Genomic DNA, 14,046 nt, shown 5'->3' with positions numbered 1-14,046 from the left:
GTTGGCGATATGGTTTACCACGTAACGTACTTAGTTCGTAACGTAAAGATTCCCTGGTCACCTGAGAAGGGATAGACTGATCGATTTGAACCGATACGACCATCCGGACATGCGTCGCGTGCTCTGCGCGTACTGGTTTTGTAATATTAAATATGTATCTGAAATAAAGGTTACATGTTTGAGCCAGGTGTCTGTGATAAGTTCATGTTGTCGCTTTGTAAAGATGGAAGAGATAAACTTATGGCTATGTTAAATATTTCAAATCTTGTAAGTCATTACAAATCGAGTTAGTACAAGTCTACTCATGGATTCCTAAGGCATCCCTACGTAAGCTCATGTTTCTCTTAAGGATACATCAAGGATCTGAGGTTAGCTTAAGGGTCACATGTAATTAGCTCAGAGGTATCACTTTGTGGACTATACGTGCCTTCTCACTTGTTTTTCTTTACTTATTATTTAGACCTATTTATGTATATGGGTAGAATTCACAAATGGTCCCATGATGATAACAATAAGACTCGATTATAGAATCCTGAGAAAATTGAGGAAAATTCTTAAAATGTGTAAGGATACATAATACACATCAAGTAATGGCATTACTTAAGTTGTATTCTGTTGTTTGAACTTCATTGTCGGAAGATATATTTTGTAATCTTGTTAATAACTGACTTCAAAAGAGGAGGAGGTTATCAATCTGTCTGAATCTCTTTTTTTATGTATGTTCCCCGATTTCTTGAATACTTCTGCAGCAATTTAGGATTTATTTTTATATGAAAGATTGCATCTCCCAGGTGATATTTTGGTCACCAAGTCAAGTTTTTATAATGAGATCCTCTAAAAAGTTAAGGAAATCATAAAAATGAGGAAAATGGAAACAATTGAGGGAAATTAATTATGTTTATATAATTGCGCATTGAGAAAGTCATACTTCAAGTTTATGGATGATTCTTGAAGAAGTCTTGTTGTATACCTTTCTCTTTTACACTTTAGACAGTCATTTTTTGCCAAGTTCAGACTTCTGAGCTCGACTTTTCTCATACGATATGCACGTAAGTAAAGTCTTCCCATCTTGAAACAGCTACTATATCCTATTCCTCATATTATATCCCACGCTCTATTTTATTTTAATTACCCTTAAAGGCATGAAATTTTTTTTTTTTGAGTGAAAAATAAAATAAACTTCAAAAAACAACATAGGAACACAGGAACTAAAAAGCAGAAACATAATTTTACACTTAAATATAACATATCTTAACCCAACCTATGTAATAATAATTTCAAAATATCTGTCGATCGGTGCCTTAGGTTTTCAGCTGTATAGGTAATCTTTCTTAGTAAATATAATACACATTGTAGGTTAATATCACTATTGATGACTAAATGCTTCTGCCTGTATCGGGAAACAAGTTAACGTAGTTATTTGTTTTGAACCTGAGTGCAGTCCCTATCCATACTGCTCCAAACGACGTTTTTCTGTTGATATCAGTATTTAAAATATTTGATCGTATATCTTGTGGTCTTACTTGTGCTAAGAAGATATGAAATTTGATTTTAGTTTCATATTTATTACTTGTTATTTATTAAATTTATGGAGTAAGATGAAGATAAGGTAATTTGTATAAAATAGGTTAGTAGGATATAGTAGCTGTTTCAAGATGAGGAGACTTTACTTACGTGCATATCGTATGAGAAAAGCTCAGGAGTCTGAAATTGACAAAAAAATACCGTCTAAAGCGTAAAAGAGAAAGATATACAGCAAGACTTTTTCAAGAATCATCCATAAACTTGAAGTATGTCTTTCTCAAATGCGCAATTATATAAACATAATTGATTTCCCTCAATAGTTTTGATTTCCTTAACTTTTTAGAGGATTTCATTATAAAAACCTGACTTGGTGACCTAAAGATCACTTGGGGGATGTAATCTTTCATATAAAAATAAATACTAAATTGGTCCAAAAGTATTCAAGAAGTCGGGGAATATACATAAAAAAAGAGATTATGACGAATTGAGAACCTCCTTCTCTTTTGAAGTCGGTTATTGACGAGATTAAAAAAAAATATCTTCCGGCAATGAAGTTAAAACAGAATACAACTTAATTAACGCCATTACTTAATGTGTATTATGTATCCTTACACATATTTCAAGAATTTTAAAAAATTCTCCTATTGTTAACATCATGGGACCATTTGTAAAGTCCATTTTGGACCATTTAAATAAATAAATCAAAATCGTAATGAGATCATTTTTATTTCAAATTGAAATCGGTTGGCGTTGAAGTTACGCGTTCATTTATCGCACACATACTTAATACTAATTGTAGACTTATATGGTTTTCTTATGAGTGTCATTATCAGAACTGGACCAAATTGAAATGGGATCAAAAGGGAAGTACCAGCTTTCATATAAAAATAAAATCATTAAAATCTCTTCGATCAGTCGAAAGTTATGAGTACCAGCTCCGAGTTTATACGACTGTTTTAATTGAGTATTCTACACATATTTCTAAACTATCGTTTGTGTTGTGTAGGATGCCTATGAAAATATATTATAATGAAAATACTACTTATACTACTTGGACGTATATTGAACATTTTAAGACTGAAATATTTAAAATAATTAATTATGAAAAGTAGAAACCAAACTTTTTATATCTGAAGGCAAAGCAAGTTGCATCTACTAGTTTCGATTTCTACGTTTAAATGTATTTTGACTGTATGTTCTAACATTTTGAAGAAATTCTGGTAGATTAACAATGAGTGAATAATTTAAAATTAAAAGTTTCATTGGTTATGTTACTACCTAGAATTATAATCTTTTAAATTTCTACAGATATTAGTGTTGCCCAAAGTCGGTCTTGGTCATGTTCTTGCATTTTTGCAAGACCAAGACCGAGACCGCCTAATTTGCATTTGCCATAACTCTTGCGTCTTGCAGATATGACTGATTGTCGTTTCAGGGAGTAAGTATAGGATTTCGGGATATACGCTTCGGAACTCTATGAGACACAAAAAAAAAAAAATATTTTTTTGAAAACTTATGCTAATTACGAAATACCATAAACAAATGTACATGGCGAATGAAAATACCCATTAAAAGAAAAAAGAGTGCATCACTAGTTCTGACCATCGGCATTGTGTGTAATATTGAGTAGTACCTTGTTGGCCTCATCAAAGGTCGGGTACCGGCCTCTCATAGAAATTTTGTAGCAATTTGGAAGTACGAGGTGAAAATACACGCGGGGCTGGGAGATCGACGGCGGCGGCTTCTATTGCGTATACAAACAATCGTCGGTGCCGCGCCGCACACACAATATTTGACACTGGCTGATTAGCGCCATAGAGTACAAGTGTTCCAAAGAATAAAATAAGTTTTCGGGTGCCTAAACTGGACAAGAATACATTATGCCGATGTGTTCTGTGTGGTTTCAAGACACTAAAAACTCCAGAGTCAGTGCACCGGACACGCTTAATTTAAATTATATACTCATCCTTTATAATACAAGAAATTGACACATATAAAACAAACGAAACTTAAAGAAAGTATTAGTACATAGGATTTTGAAGAAGAAAATAGGCACAAAATATGTCTGAAGACGTAAAATACTGACCACCAATGTATTTTCGTTGACGAAGGAATGGACGCAGTCTGAATAAGTAAATAATAATATTTTAAGAAAACTAAAAAAATACGATTTTATAGAAAATCCAAATAAAAAATGGGAAATAAATTTTAATAAATTTGAATTAAAAATAGTGAAAGAAAATAATAGTTTAAAAAAAAGCGTGGTTTGCTTTTCAAGATATTTATAACCATTTTTTAGTTGGATTTTCTATGAAAGCTTATTTTTTTAGTTTTCTTAAAATATTATTTATTTTTCATTTATTAGTTGAATTTTCTGTAGAAGCGTATTTTTCAGTTTTTTTTAAACAATTATTTATATTTAAATGAAACTAATATTTTTCGGATATACTACGCGTATTTTATTATTTTAAAAAACTACATAATCCCGACGTTTCGGTTACTTTTCAGCAACCGTGATCACGGAAAAATATTAGTTTCATTTAAATGAATAAAACTCGCGAAAATCTTAGATCTCATTATTATTTATATTTTTAACAATTGTTTTTTTTTAAGTCAGTAAGTTATCCGATACATGAGTAAATTAAGTGCCTGCTGCCTTCCTTGGATAAGATAGGCGGTTCTCAGGTTCCCTCTTCGAAAATTTTATCTTAATCACAGTCGGTAACTTACCTGAGAAATAGGTGATCGGCGCACTTTATTGGTCTTGACGCAGACACTACCGGGTCTCGGGAAAACAAAAAATCGCTAATGCTGATTATCCTAGTAAGAATAACGGATCAAACTGTTTAAAATATTGAATTGTCATCGGCCTCTAATAAGTATGCCAAATTTAGAGTTAACCCGATGTTCTAAAGGGGGTCAACATCATGTTCAAAGATTTCGTTACATACTAACATACTTACATATGTATGAAGCTAATATAAGCGTATTAGAAAATAATACATTAAATATAGTATGACACTTAATTGAAGTATCGAAATAATAAAAACAAAAAATAAACTATATAGAACATGCGTAATCTTGTCTAATTACTTGGATCGTGGGTTCACATCCCAACCGGTGTCAGTTGATTTCTTGAATTTGTCATAAAATGTTTGTACTTTTTTAATTTGGTTGTTCTTAACTTAACTCTGTTGCGTTGTTCTAAAATCTAAAGTAACGTTTAATAAATCGCGACAGGCTAATAGGTAGTTGCAAATCTTGCGAACCTCTTGTTGCAAGACCAAGGCCAACACCACGAGTGGGAGTGCAATACCAAGACCAAGATCAAACCAGGTGTATTTATGCCAGACCAAGACCAAGATTGGCCAAGTCTCGTCTTGTTCTTGCATTTGGGCAACACTATTTGCTATGCGTTAAATATTAATTCTACAGTAGAAGATATTTGTAAAGTTGATATAGATTAATATTATTAAAGTATTTATTTTTACAGCCATTTTATTAATGTCGTAAATTGATGGCGAGTTGGGATCAAAGGGTTCCGGTCTTAGTTAAGTAATCGAATAATCAGATTCTATCATGGGGTCTATTTTATAAATATACGACGAGTATATGCCTTCCATACTGACATGTATACATTTTACATTATAACAGGTGAATTACGTGAATTATATATAATCAAATTCAGTAACACAATACAAAAAAAACATCACTAAAGACTGTAATAATAATTGTATACATGTCAAGTATAATTAAAGTTCCATACATAATTCAGTGTGTTTACTTTTATCATGAGTATACTAATGCCCGTTTCATCCTTGCATCCTTGTGACTTAAAATTCTCAGTTCCATGAAATGTCATGGGAATGTATTATAATGAATTTGAAACTTACGTCTAAATCTATTTTTGTTCTAAAATTTGAATCTGTTAGGACAGTATAGTGATTTACTTTGTTTTATTGGAGATTAAATGAACATTTTTCTAGACTACGTTATGAATGGGTTAATTTAAAACTTAATTGGAAAATCTATAAACTTAAATACTTCTCAAAATGGGGCAGTTTTTAGATTAAACTTTTATAATTCTCTTTACTATTAAAAAATGTTGCCTTGCTCGTTAACACAGCTTTGAACGAATTCAGCATCGAGTAACAGGAAGGAATTATTGTAATATAAAATATAATTATTTATACATAGATTTGTATTATTAAATTTTATCATAAAAACAAGAAAATATAAAGCAAATAGACGAAAGTTAACTTTAAAGAAAAAATAAGTATGAGTAATGGACTTTCCCAACATTATCAATTATCATGTCTGGGCACAAATCGGACAATCGAGCCATCTCTTGGTTGTAAATTAAAAGCGTGCGGTTTCAAAACCACAGGGTCCATAGTTTTCGTGCATTTGACGATCTTGTAGTTTGACACAATGTCAAAGATCAGAATTTTAAGTTCCAGTTGCGCGAATCTTATCCCTGAAAAAGAAAAAGTATTTCTGGTAACATTAACATTTAAATGTTGAATGTGAATTAAAAATTAATTTGTTTAACGCCAAACCAATGCAGTTCCGCGGACCCATGCCAAAAGGCATATATGTAAATGGTTTGATTTTATGCTTGTTCTCATCGGAAAATCTTTCGGGATCAAACTTTTCAGGGTTGGGATGGTGATTGGGGTCCTTGTGGATACATATTACCATGTTGTAAACAATATCTCCAGGCTTTACCTGAAACCGTAAACATAGGCTAAGAAATAAATATAGAGACAAGGATGCAAATAATATCACTAATATGTATTAAACAAACATAAAAGTTTATTGGGTTTACATTTGAATTTTCGTTAGTAGACTTTTGTCATTTCTATCTAACTTACTTGCACAGGCTTTAAACCTTCTCTGGGTGGAGGAAGTTCATAAGGAAGAGTGCAGGTTCTATCCAAAACCAAAACGGTTGACCATTTTCTGGAAGTCTCTAAAAATAAAAGAATAGCATTATGTCTCTAATTTATCTATTTAATGAAACTTAAGTGATTTATGTCTATAGCTACAGAAAATAAATAAATACCAAATTGATAATAATTTCCACTTTGTAAAAAGAAGCTAACAATGAATGCAATGTAGTGTCATTTGTTAGTCTCGTATTATAATCAGAATATATTTTGGCGGAAAAGAAGGAATTGCAACTGTCATGACTGCCAAAACCTATATTTTAATCTCTGATAATAGAAATGTTCCAAGAGATAAGTTTTAAACATCTACAAAAAATATTCCAAACATTATCTGATTCAGGTTAAGGAATGAAAGGTTTTAAACCACATATAGCATCCAAATAATTTAAGTGTGTCACGAAACGTACTCTGATAAAATTAATTATAACATAATGTTTTGCCAAAAGAATTTAATTTTACAGATAACATATATTAGATATGGAAGTTTGGCAATAAAAAAAATACATTTTAGAAGATCGAATATACAAAGAAAAATTAAAATAACTAAAATAGTAATCATGAATAATTCATGATTTAATATTGTTAATATCCAAACTAAGGCGTCGCTCCGGGTCCGTGAGCTGGGTCCTTCACATTTCCATATTTCAAAAATACAAAAACGTGAGATAGTAAAATATAGGAATATATGGCTTTTGAGCTTCATTTGAAAAGCTGGGAATACGTTCGTAATTATGTTAAAATATCTCTTTCCAATGTTTTTATTTGTCCAATGTGACGCCAATATGTCAGTAGCTTTCGTTCTTAGCCAAAGATTATTATTTTTTATTAATGTTAATGAACTGAACTAGTAGAAAATCATACAGGTGCAAACGAACCCTCACACAAAACATGACTATTTATTTAATTCATGAATTATACTCTGCATATCGTTATCCAATAGCAGGTATCAGATTCAATGTCAATTAGTAAGGTGACCCCTAACCGTGACGAGGCTGAAGTATTATTAGTTGCTTTTTTAATTTGATAAAGATATCTTTATTACTAAATATGTCAAAGATCAATTTAAATCAAAGACAATGCAAAGATGCAAGAAACAAATGACGATAATAAATCGTGAAGAGTGTTCTCACCACTTAAAACGCAATCTAGATATTTTAGATTGTGTATATGCTCGAAGGTAATTTCTCCGTGTTTCTCTTTGTACTCTTTGATCTCTTGATACAACTTCTCTTGGACATCGGGGTTCAGGGCCAATTCATGAACGCACATGACCAAAGTTGATGCCGAGCTTTCATATCCAGCGGCAAAGAATATGAAAACTTGGCTAGAAAGCTCTTCCACTGACCATTCTGAAATATAATGATTATTTTCTTATTTTAACCTTAAGTTTTTTTCAATTATATTTTTCGATGAATATTTTTATGCTTCAGTCAGCTATATAGGAATTGAAAGATGACAAACGATGGCTTTTGCGAGGCTTATCAAAATATGAAAGTATTTTTCAAACAAAAAGTCCTAGCAATTAATATCAACTCACGAAAATTATTCAAACCCATGTCTGTAGCACACTACTACCTCAACAGTTAGTGAAGTCTGTGAGAAAATAGAGCAATTGTTTGCAGATAGCATTAGATACTGACAGAAAACAAAAATAATGTGTTTGTTTTTGTTTTATTTAAATTCATCATTATATTTTACTAGACTCACCTTTTATAGGTTTTTGTTTGGATGCTTCGTTATTTTGTGATTTATTTCCGTTTGTATCACTCTCATCTTTCAATATACCTAAATGTAAAATATTTTATGAGTAAAAGATTAAGTAATATGCAACACTAAATTGAATTTTTCTTACAGAAGGAAAATTTTTTTGGATACCCAATATGCAATCTGATTGTTATCTAGCAGATAAATATAAAATAATGTTTTTATTCACCTTTAGAAGCTTCCATCAGTAATTGTATCATGTCAGGTCTGTGAATATTGTTTTTTTCTCTATTTTGCATCGTGTTTACAACTATTCCTTTAAAGAAGTTTATAACTTTTTTTGGAAATACCGTGATACCCAGTTTCTAAAACATAAACGTTTTGTGTTTAATCAATTAACAAGTTTAACTTTCTACGCAAAAATTTAAAATTTTCAATATGTACCTTCATAAAGTTAGGAAACAAGGCTACAAGTATCGCATAAATTTTTTGGAAGAAAGTAAAAGAAAAAAGATCTCTGCCGATGGTGAAAAATTCATTGTCTCGATCCTTAACTGAATTCACCGGAAGACCGAAGGCAGCCGACGCAATGACGTCATTCGTGTATCGTCGCATCAGGTCTTGAACATCGACGTCTTCATTTACGTGACCTACGTTAAAGAAGAAACACACTTCTAATACAGACATTCGGCAGTTATAACTTTAATTATTGTACTCGATACGAGCTCTGACTTTCATTTTCTGATTACAATAATTTAGAATAAACCTATTCGCAACGAAACGCGAGGAGTTTGACAACATTCACATCCGAAGTTTAATTAGATTGAGACGTCATTAAAAGTTAGCAAACGTTATGTTAACATAATCCGTACTGACTAGCATAAACATTTGTAATGTCTGATGGGAATTTGATTAATTTGAAAGTGTATTCTTTGCTTGTAGTAAGTTGTAATTGCTGTTTAAATTGCTTTCCTTGTTAGCATTGGAATTTAATCAAACGACATTAACCGTCACAAGGCCTATGGTAAACATTAAGCAAGGCTTAAAGTTAATTCCTTCATGAATAGGTCATTGTTATTTCACTCAAAGTTACAGTTAAGTCGAATATAAGAATAAATGTCTCTATATTTATAATAGTAAATGATTAAAAATACAACAATATTTTTGTCGTGGCTCCAAAGCGGCAGATCATAATGATACATATAGACAGATACCTTTTAGATATTCTACAATGTTGGTACTGATTTCGCTCATGAACGGCATCATTAGCTTCATCTTGGAGCTGGTGAACGCTGGGCTAAGGGTTGTTCGCATACTGTGCCATCTCTCACCTAAACATATTAAAAACTCTAATTAGTAATAATGTATAATATTAACTGGTGCATAAGAAGACGGTAATATTTCTTTTATTTCAAGTGTTTACAAAATACGATAACATATGATATCTAATTGACGATATGATATGTAATTTTTGTCAAAATAATCGAGTTACTATTTAAATTCATGTAAATTATATCAGGTTGAAGTTACAATATTAGTAAGGTTTTGTAAGGAACGGATTTAACAAAACATAGTTTATGTATAAACAGTGTTACCTTTCATAAAGAAAAGGCTTCGTCCAAAGAGAGGCTCAGAATCTTCCGAGACGAAAGTCTTATGATCAGTGAAATGTTGAAAATCCTTTACTGTGATATTTCTCATGACCTCAGGATCTCTAATAATTATTATCTTAGTCGTGCCTTCGATGTAGCCCACATATCTGTTTATAAAGAAAATATTAGCAACAATTTCTTGCACTGACAATATATTTTAGACTCACCTTTCCTCTGGGAAGGCTTTGTATACAGCTTCAAGGTCTTCCAAAACATGGACTTTTAGAAACGAGCTTCTTAAATTATTGCCAAAAAAAGGAACACCGGGTAAATATTTTATGCCGCGATCATCGAAATACTTATGAATGCTTTTGTGTATATAAATAAAATATACTATGAGAGAAGTCAGTAGAAACACAACAATTTCGGTGATCATTTTGGTTTGAACTGCTACAACGTATCCCATTCGCGAGACGTTTCGTAATAATAGCGACCTTGAATTATTTATTTCAATGGCCATGTTGGTTAATGTTGAAAGGTCGGAAGTTATAAGCGGTTAGCAAGTAATGTACCATCCATTTCTTCTCATATTTTTTTGGCTTTCGTGGATGTAATTTTTTTTTCATATTGAGGTTTCTCTTTCTTTTAGTTATATTACATGATATAACATCGGTGTATGAATGTCGTCAAGTCTATTTGTTCCGTCAAGGACGTTTATATGCCCGGATGTAATTTTTAAATCATGTAATCAAGGCACAATGGTATAAATGGTACAATAACGGGAACGATGTGTCACTGTGAAGACTTATTAACTGGATTTTGAGGTTAATAGATTAATTTGTTTAGGTCACAGAATTCGCAATAAATTTTAGAAGGCGGCTTTGCTTCATAACTTTATATATATATAAATATTATTATTTAAGTAACAAGTTTCATAAAGTTATAATTCTAATTATACAAGTTGAAAATAATGATTGGAAGGTCAGGCAAGTAGTGATGTTAAAAATTATAAAATTAAATATTATCGCTTATAAAACTCTTAATAGTCACAGGTGAGTAGTTCCCACTCTTGCAAGGTGGAAATTTATGCAAAAATTCCATAATCATACAGGTCATATCGGTATTAAACGACGTGAGGAACTAATTAAATCGGATTACTGGTTTCCTAAGATGATTCGTTTTACTAAAAAATAAGTCAATCGTTGCTTGGAGTGTTCGAATTCAAAAACAGGTTATGACAGTGAAGAATTACATCCCATTCCTAAGCCATCCACTTAATGGAAGTAGTTCATATTGATCATCTCGGACCTTTTAGCAAAACTAAACAGTGGCATCAATATATTTTAGTCATAGTCGATTCCTTTTCAAAGTTTTTGTTAGCGCGATTAACTAGAACAATGAATTCCATAGAGACTGTTACAATTTTAAAAGATATGTTTAGTTTGTTCGGTTATCCGAGAAGAGTATTATCGCATAAAAGTTTAGCTTTTACTAGAAGAATTTTCAAAGAGTTTGCAAATAATAACAGAAAAAAAAACCTGTAATGCTATAGCAACTCCACGTACAAAGTGGATAAGTTACACGATACAACCGTACATTATTCAATGAAGTGCGTACTCGTAATATAGACCCTAACATATGGACAGAGTGTTTACCTGATGTGGTTTGGGGAATTGATAAGGAAAATTTTAGGTTATCTCCATGAAATTATGTTTAATCATAGAGGTCGATTTATACCTGATTTGATCGGAAACAAGAATTGAGAATTGAACGAAAACAAAAATATCGTTTTTTTTATTTATTTCAAAACTTTAAAATAAATTATATTTATAATTGATGCGAAAAACTTAATAAAAATCAATTTATTATTAACATTTAAAAATTGATAAATTTTTTAAATAACCATTTAATTCAGACGCGCCACAATTGATCGCCATGCTTATGACGTCACAATGTTAAAAGAATTTGAAGATAGCACAGTGTCAAAAGCTTCTACTCGTGAAAATATCCAAAATTTAGTGTAAAAATATTAATTAATTCAATTTAGTTATGTGTGATAAAGGATTTATAAAAGCTAATTCCGATAATATACCTGATGTGGATATATGTATGGGGTTTTCCAATAGGAACGCTTGAACTTTGACAGCTGATTGCGGCCATGTTGTTTGAGTGACAGCTGTCAAATGCAGTGTGTTATATTCATTCCGTCCTCCCAAACCACCATGGCAGGTTACAGTGTCGAGCAGCACGTGCAAATCATAAAATTGTTTTATGAAAATGGGTCTTCAGTTCGAGCAACGTTCCGCGCACTTCGCCCCTTTTACGGTCGCGATGATCGTCCTGCCGAGTCGACTATCCGTCGATTGGTGGACAAATTCGAGTCAACCGGGTCAGTTAACAATCAGCCGGTTCCCGTGCGTCAACGTAACGCGAGATCTGCCGAGAATATCGCCGCTGTGCGCGACAGTGTCCTCGAAAACCCGCGGCAGTCAATTCCGCGTCGCGCACAGGAACTCGGCCTTTCGCAGACGACAACTTGGCGAATTTTGCGTTGTGACTTGAGCCTGCACCCGTACAAGATCCAGCTGACCCAAGAGCTCAAGGTTAATGACCATAGACAGCGCCGTGTGTTCGCTGACTGGGCATTAGAGCAGTTGGAAGTTGACGCCGATTTTGGCAAAAAAATCATCTTCAGCGACGAGGCGCATTTTTGGATGAATGGCTATGTCAACAAGCAAAATTGCCGTATTTGGGACGAGACCAATCCACCCGAGGTTCACCAAGTGGCAATGCACCCGCAGAAAGTGACTGTTTGGTGCGGATTTTGGGCCGGAGGCGTGATTGGTCCGTATTTTTTCGAAAACGATAATGGTGTGGCCGTCACCGTCAATGGTGAGCGATACCGGTCGATGATAACCAACTTCTTTTGGCCTGAAATCGAGAATATGGATCTGGACAACATGTGGTTTCAACAGGACGGCGCTACGTGCCACACAGCACACGCTACGATGGAAGAAAAGAAAGATCAAGCGCCCTTAATGGAAAACCCTATACATATGATAACCGATTTATTTAAATAATATTCGGTTCAATTCAGCTGCAGTTCGAGGTGCATATAGCATATAGTGCGTATAGCATTAAGGTAAGTTTGTAAAAAAATATTGTGAATTAAAAGATCAAATCATCTATTCTATTAAATACCAATAAAAAATATTTTATTTTTAGAGTAACACGTGAGAGTTACGGTGACAAGGCTATAGATTATGTCTAAATAAACCGTAATAATCTGTGGAAGGTAACATATTATGATCAATAACTCATGAGGTTTGAGAAAATCAAACTCTCTCATTCTTCCAATGACGCGTTTTATATAAATACGGAGAGCAGCAATTCGTTTGCCTTCTAAACGCTCAGATTGTAATAATTCCACTCAAGAACTAACCGAAGTTTGTCGAAATAATTCTATACTTTTATCTTCAAGAAGTGAAACAATATTTTTGAATCCTCGATCGGCCATTACAACACCAGCTTCGGGTAATTGTTTTAATAATCCACTTTCTTGAAATAATAGCTCATCCGAAATTCGTACTCCAAATCTTTTTGATAGGAAATTTAAAAAACCATCTGGTGTACAGGATATCAAGTACTTAAAAGTATTACATTTTTTATACCCCGAACAGATTAGAGATTGATATTCTGGATCACTCGGTTTTTGAATTTGTATTTCGAAAGCATCAATGATCACATTTAAATGACTATATGAACTCCTAAATGGTATCGGTAGTATTCTTTTACTTGTACTGGACTCAGGCATATAAATAAGAGTTTTCAATAAATGTGCTAATACAGGAACTGTTTTATTAAAAATAATACAAGGATTACTGACGCTCATTCCAAACTGTGGGCAACCGAGCAGACGACTTACCTGATGGAGGTAGTACCGTCGCCTATGGACATCCGCAACATAGTTTTGCGGATGTGTTGCCACTCTTGATTAGGGAAGAGGGGGAGGAAAAAGTCCGAAAGGGAGGGAAAAGGGAAGGGGTAGAAAAGGGTGGGAAAAGGAAAAAGGCAACCGGCTCTCTTATCATTGGACGAAACGCAGCCATTAAAGACTACTTCGCGCCGATCTTCTGTGAGAGGGTGGTAGTTCTCCGGTCGAGCCAGCCCATTTTCGAGCTGCAGAAACTTGACCACAGCTAGGCTCTATCACTTCGGAAAAGTAGTAATGATGATGATGTGGTCACGATCATTGCGGTACAATTATTCCAGGACGG

At 33.1% G+C, this 14,046-nt stretch overlaps 1 protein-coding gene and 1 pseudogene across 1 annotated transcript; both read right to left on the bottom strand.

Moving 5' to 3' along the window:
* Positions 1 to 5,707: 5,707 nt before the first annotated feature.
* On the bottom strand, positions 5,708 to 10,415 carry LOC116776518 (probable cytochrome P450 9f2). Its single transcript, XM_061521123.1, has 10 exons — positions 9,997 to 10,415; positions 9,773 to 9,936; positions 9,392 to 9,508; positions 8,622 to 8,827; positions 8,407 to 8,542; positions 8,181 to 8,258; positions 7,604 to 7,822; positions 6,399 to 6,496; positions 6,084 to 6,252; positions 5,708 to 6,001 (listed from the first exon to the last, which is right to left on the bottom strand). The coding sequence occupies exons 1-10, from the start codon at positions 10,287 to 10,289 to the stop codon at positions 5,829 to 5,831; spliced, it is 1,653 nt and encodes a 550-aa protein (XP_061377107.1). The 5' UTR covers positions 10,290 to 10,415; the 3' UTR covers positions 5,708 to 5,828.
* A 2,447-nt stretch (positions 10,416 to 12,862) lies between these two features.
* LOC133318863 (uncharacterized) lies at positions 12,863 to 13,583 on the bottom strand (annotated as a pseudogene).
* Positions 13,584 to 14,046: the final 463 nt, after the last annotated feature.

Source organism: Danaus plexippus, chromosome 8 (assembly GCF_018135715.1).
Source record: "Danaus plexippus chromosome 8, MEX_DaPlex, whole genome shotgun sequence".
In the NCBI taxonomy this organism is placed as follows: domain Eukaryota; kingdom Metazoa; phylum Arthropoda; class Insecta; order Lepidoptera; family Nymphalidae; genus Danaus; species Danaus plexippus.
Note: the sequence above shows the minus strand (reverse complement) of the source record. Positions and strands in the feature narration are given on the sequence as shown.